This window comes from Carassius gibelio, chromosome A15, assembly GCF_023724105.1.
Source record: "Carassius gibelio isolate Cgi1373 ecotype wild population from Czech Republic chromosome A15, carGib1.2-hapl.c, whole genome shotgun sequence".
NCBI lineage: Eukaryota > Metazoa > Chordata > Actinopteri > Cypriniformes > Cyprinidae > Carassius > Carassius gibelio.
The window spans coordinates 16,548,069-16,554,661 of NC_068385.1; the positions used below are offsets into that span (position 1 = coordinate 16,548,069).

General features: G+C 37.5%; 1 protein-coding gene across 1 annotated transcript in view; it reads right to left on the reverse strand.

Annotated features, from left to right (window-relative positions):
- LOC128029371 (nectin-3-like protein) overlaps positions 1 to 4,944 on the reverse strand; it is a 38,905-nt gene extending 33,961 nt beyond the window's left edge. The window contains exon 1 of the mRNA XM_052617129.1: positions 4,404 to 4,944. Coding sequence (XP_052473089.1) covers positions 4,404 to 4,494 — 91 coding nt within the window. The 5' untranslated portion in view covers positions 4,495 to 4,944. The remainder of the gene's footprint in view (positions 1 to 4,403) is intronic.
- Positions 4,945 to 6,593: the final 1,649 nt, after the last annotated feature.

The following is a 6,593-nucleotide window of genomic DNA, read 5'->3' on the forward strand; positions in this document are numbered from 1 at the left end:
CCTCAGACGTCATGCCAATGGACCGTTGGCTAAACATCTGATGCATATGGGACACAAAAGTGGCAACTTCAGTATTGTCAAAATCATCAACGGATTGGTTGAATTATACAGGATTTCTGGGAGACACGTGTGTCACATTCTTTAACATCCCTCCTGCAAACAAAATGACATGCCGCTAAACCCAGTCTGTCTGAAGGTCTGGCAATGCGAGACTATATCCGAAGTAATACATTCAGGTTATAAAACCATTGTGGGTATATTGTTTTTAAATGTTTCTATAATGTCGAAAGGTCTGGTTATCTAGTCTTGATTTTAACTTTAATTTAAGGTTACAAAAATGTTAACTTCATTTTTCACCTAAAATATGACATTTCTTGAATGTTTTTGTTTAATATTCTAAGAACATTAAAATGTCCAGATAAATGAAAATGTCTAAAAATGGTAAAATGTGTTTCCCTTTCAGTGGGTCGCTCTCTACGTCACATTGGTGACTGACAAATTGGTATCTCGCCTCTAGAAATCAATCTACTTTAACTGTAAACTAAACCAGCCAATGCACACTTGCATGCAATTATTGCATTCAGCTGCAGCTGATCACAGTGTAAGCATAAAAAGGCAGCAGGAGCAATGAATTCCAGCTTTTTCCACTTTAGAGCAGAGCTACAACATCGTTCTGCTCAATCCAAGTCTCTTCAGTGAGCTATGAGTTCAACGTGCTCATTGGAAGCTTTTGGTGTTGGCATCATGACGCTTCAGCAGTGGTCATTCTTGTGTCAAGTGGGTTGTGCACTTCAGGTTCTACTACTCCATTTTGCTGCAAGCGGTCATTTCCCCTGTGTGACTCTGAACTGAAATAGTATTTCCTTGAAAGAACAATTTCTCTAAAAGAGATTCATGGGTGCGCCGTCTTTGTAAAGATGATGGACCGTCATTTAAAGATGCCATTTCACCCGTGCGTTTCTGGATGCAGTCATTACCTGGTACCGGGTGATGGTCACAATCACTACCTCACGTGTCTAGGCATTAATCACACTGAGGTGGCGTTCACGGATGAGTCATGTTCTCATTGCGGGCATTTAGTAAATCGGCAACAAGATCTGGTGTAGGCACCGGCGAATGCAGCTGTTATTTTCTTCTTTTCATTTAATTTCACTTTCATACCTAGTAAATTTCCAACTAGATCCTGGGGCGCAGTGTTTCAAAATTGAGCTACTTAAACACTGTTGCCGCGGGCTGATTTTCATGTTCGCTGGTTGAAGTGACGTTAATAGTGTGATATTTAGCCTCTGGAAAAAACATGCATTTTACTCCTTGAATGCGATTTTTTTTTTTTTTTTTTTTTTTTTTTTTAATGAGGGACCCCCGAAATGCGATTAGGCAGGTTTTGTCGAGAAAACCTGCAAACCCTGGTTGGGGGAATTACTGGGCATGTCACTAGACTAGAGGTCGACCGATATATCGGGCCGATATTTGTCATTTTTGTAAAATATCGGCATTGGCCGATATCCGTGTTTAGTAGTGCCGATTTAAAGTCAGGCACGTCAGGGGACAGCCCTGTGTTATTAGTACAGTGGAAAGTGCTGCTGCCGCATGTGAAGGACCCCAAGCCAAAACTTTTGGAAGATTCAACAACAGTCCTGGTAGATACAGGTAATCAAAGAATTTCACTCTGTAAATGGGGTGGAGAAGTTGGCAGCTCTCACAAACACTGCTCGGAGAGACAGCTGTCCTGGAGCTGCCCAGAACCGTGAATGACTTTTGTTCGGAAGCATGGTTTGATGCAGACAATAACCAGGTTTCCTTCCAACTCATTTGCATTTAGGGATGTCAATATTCAATAATTTCCATGATCGATCGCCGTTTAAATTAACGATCAATTAATAACCTTAATGCTGCAAAATGCGTCTGCAGCGGTATTATTGTTATGTGAAAAAGCCACTTGGGAAAAAAAAGCTTTCTCACCCGAATTTAAAGGGGTTTTAGTCTAAATAAAATGCTAGTAGCAGGACTGTAAAATGAATAGATGTGATGATGATCATTTGATAAAATGAAGAGAGTGCGCCATACGTTTGAGATCATTTTACTTTGTTGACTGTTTCCCGCCAAGGAGACCGCTGAATGTGCCTCTTTAAATGGTTTTGTGGTGCTCGTTGTTGCAATTTAAAACGCAATTGCAATGTCTTCAAATGACACTATAGTATTAGAAATAAAATTATCCCAAACGTAAATGTGGCACTTGTGGCTGTGCTGCGCAGTCAGTGAACCGCTTTTTTCACATCAAGAATTATGACCAGTACTTTATTTGATCCTGTTCTGCAAAATGTTCGATTTTGAATTTTTGCGTTCTGCTAGGCCTATTTGTTTTAAAAAATCTGGCATTTACAGTGCATTAGATCATGACAGTGCCTGCATATGAGGACGAGCGAGCGCGGGTTTGGCTAGATTTATTTGGAGGTTATTGCTCACGTCTCGTTCTGCACATACCCAAATGTTTCCATGTTCGCAATGTATCTGAATGTTAAACTATAATTTATATATTATTTTTTTATGTAAAATAGACAGAAAAGATCATCCTCTTCACATAAGTAAAAACATCCTTTAAACATCCTTTACTGCCTGATGGTTCCTCCTCCCTCACCACCCTTGATGGTGGTGCAGCTAGCGGGGATACGGGGGTCCCCCGGTGGAGCAGTCCTAATACCGTCTCCACCTGGCAGGGCGAACAGTGCCTCCCTTTCGGGTCTGTAGGTACTCGTCTGGCCAGCGATGCTTATACAGACCTAAGCGGATCCCATATGTGTAAAGTCCATTGTATAGCCTCAGAGCCTGTGTTTTCCCGGCAGACTTCTGCCATTTCCAAGAGGGTTACAATCACCTCCAATTGTCCATATGCACTTAAACGTATGTTCATATGAGTATTTGCTCCCGAGACCTCTTTCGGGAAGAATGGGGCTTCCGCAGCGTTCCTGTTAAAAGTGGAACGGGTATGTTTTCCCAGTGTTATCCAATCTCACTTAGTGGGTAGTGCAAGGACAACAGTGAGTGGTCTTCTTGTTGCGAGCCCCAGCCTACACCAAAAAGGGTCACAGGTGGCTCGAACAGGGCACTGGAAGGGGCAACATCCATGGCGCTTTGGTAGAGGATCGCAATTCATCGTCACCCACATGACGTTGAGAGTGGCCGACTGAAAGGGAACGTCTTGGTTACTTATGTAACCCTCGTTTCCTGAAGGAGGCAATGTAGTCATCATGTCCCATCTCCATGACTGCTGTATCACCACTGAGCGACTGGGTCACCGGCTCGGCTCCTCTACGAAAACCTGGTATGCATTGCACCTGCTGCCTTTTTATGCTCACTCTGTGATCAGCTGCAGCTGGATGCAATAATTGCATGCCAGTGTGCATTGGCTTGTTTGGATTACACTCAAAGCAGATTGGTCTCTCGAAGCTAGACCCTAATTCGTTGTTCACCAACGTGACGCCTCTCTTCCCTCCTTCAGGGAACGATGGTAACATACGTAACATAGACTATGATTAAAATCTTATTTAAAAGTTACAAAAAATGTTCCTTGGAATGTTCATTAAGTGCAAATAATAGAGAGCATTGTTTCTCTCAACGCTACGATAAATTATAACAATGTTCCATAAACATTAGTTTAAGAATGTTTTCTCCTAGCATTTATATACATTTTTAAAAAGGTCAGTGAAAGTTGTGAGCACGTTCAGATGTACCCCTCTCTGTCAAATGCATGCATTTGAGGTTATTTTATCATCCATAACTCTAATAGCCCATTCCGTGATGTGAAACTGTGACTGTCGAGTGTGACTGTTTGGTAACTGCCACTACACAAAGGTGTTTAATATTAATGTCACTGACACTTAATTTCTCTATAAAGCTTAAGCCAAAATTAGCAAGTAATAACTAAGCCATTTAATAGAAAGACAATAATAAAAATTTTAATAATGTAATCTGGTCGTGTTCAACAACAACAAAATATGCAATAGACTAGATGTAAAAAAATAAATAAAATAAAATAAAATAAATAATGATATCTCGAACATCGAATAGTTTTGCATTTTTTTAACATTATATGTAACATATATAAAGTATATTTTAAAAAAGGACATTACAACTAAAGTAAATTAAGGATAAAGCAGTACTTGAACACGATTGTATCTTGGGCATCTTATAGTGAAAAAAAATAATTCTGAGAGCAAGATAAAGAGCTTATTACTGTTAATTCAATAACAGTTCATTTTAAAACAGTTAACGGAGCATTTACACCTAGGCATGCTATCGCAGACACCTCATCCCAGCTCGCTACGTAAACTTCACCGCAAACTGTTAACTTTAAGGTAAGTCCGATTCAAGATGACATCATCATGAAAAGATAAAGTACCCACCAGTGCAGACACTCAGCAGAAGCCCAATAAAAGGTAGAAGTCCATGGAAAAACGTGCTATTCCCAAAGATGTGTCTTACTTCCTCTGCCATGGTTTCAGACTGCAGTAGTGAGTTACTCCTTGTTGAATCCACTTGGTGTCTGATCCACAGCAGCCGAGCCGCGCGTGGGCGGGACCTTCAGTCCAGCGGCGGTCTCCGACTAAAAATAAACCCGTTAACACCGCGGAGCATTGCGATGCAGTTAGCGCTCTCTTTCAGACACAAATGATGAACTTATAATAGCGACGGCTTAATGGTTGGAGAAAACAAGACTGCACGAATTCAAAAAGCGAAAGAGTCCCCGGGTAGAGTATCTTTAGGGTTTTTTGAAGCGCCTTTAATCGATATAGGCCTCATCATCTGAGCATTTGAGCTGTCAGGTACATTTTATAGAATATAAAGTTTTTTTTTATTTTTCCTTTTAACACTGCAAAACTAGACAGGGTATTGGAATGGCTTGGCTCAGTGGGGTGCTGGGAGATGTCTCCCAGATCACTTAGACTCAGACTAAAGAGTGAGCCATGCTGGACACGCTTTCCATGATCCCTGTGTTTTATTTATGCCTTCCAAGAGTGATAAATCCCCAATGGAGTGGAGCCATTTACACCAACCAATCATTTTCATTGGCCCTTTTCTCTCACTAAATGCTTCTGGAACTTGATGCTCACACAAATATTTTTGTGGAGTTAAAAGAGGAAATATATCAAATTTTTCTGAGATTTTAAGACACTGCTCACTATTAAGTTTTTTTTCTTTTTTGATTTGTATCTAAAGATCTGATGATCATTATACAGTGTAGCATGATAAATTGTTCTTAATTTAATATATTATAAGGTGTGAGAGAAAATCTAGCAAGAGTTTCATACTGTGGGGCCCTGAGCTAACTGAGAGTCTAAATGGGGGACCCTGGGTCTGTAAAGCCTTTCACTTAGAGGATTCTCAGTATAAAGGCCATATCAATCCTTGATGAACATAATTTGGATTATCAGTGTAAATACAGCCCATATCAAATATTGATGAACATAATTTCAATGTCTTTAGGAAAGGATGCAGCACTGCGCTGTATATTACTGAAAATGAATAAAAATTCAATTTGAAGAGCCTATTAAATGTATTTTGTAACCTAAAATGTCAAAAACAAAGTCATTCAGCTCTCTTTATCAAATGGTAATTCTGTCATCATCTGACTGTGGAACACAAAAGTAGATATTGTTCAGAATTACAATTGTATTAAAAACTATATATATATATATATATATATATATATATATATATATATATATATATATATATATATATATATATGTATATATATATATATATACATATACATATATATATATATATATATATATATATATATATATACATATACATATATATATATATATATATATATATATATATATATATATATTGTATAGGAAAATTAGGCTATGCGATAAAAATGGTGACTGAGGCTGCCATACCATCTATACTTTAGTGTTCAGCCGAAGAAAAAAGTAATGAGTTTGTGGAGGTTGTGGAAATGATTACAGAAATCTATTATGGGTAACAATTTACTAATATTTGTTTACAGTTAATAACAGGCAGAACAGACTTCTGTATTGTAATTAGACTAAAATATTATCACAATGTTGTATTGCCACATTCATGCAGACAAACAAGATTCAAGAGCTTTAATCTCATGTGTACTAATGAAATTCTTTGTTTGGTCTTTATCGTGTAGAAGGGGAACAAACATAACTTACTAAGACAATACAAATATAGAATATACAGTAAAGTATAAATTAGAAATAATAATACAAATAAATAACAATAGCATAACAGTTAAGTATAGTGAAAGAAAGGAGAAAAAAATAGAACGTATAAAAAACGTTTTCCTTTTTCCATAAAAAATGGCATTGCCCTCTGTTGGTCAAAACTGTGAACTTCTACATGAAAACCGACTAAATGAAAGCAACTTTAATTAATAATGGGAATGTAATTTCATTTACTTGAAATTTACGAGTTTACGTGTGAATGAAACATTTTATAATGCTTAAGACAATAATACCTTCCCAATATATATATATATATATATATATATATATATATATATATATATATATATATATATATATATATATATATATATATACACACCATAA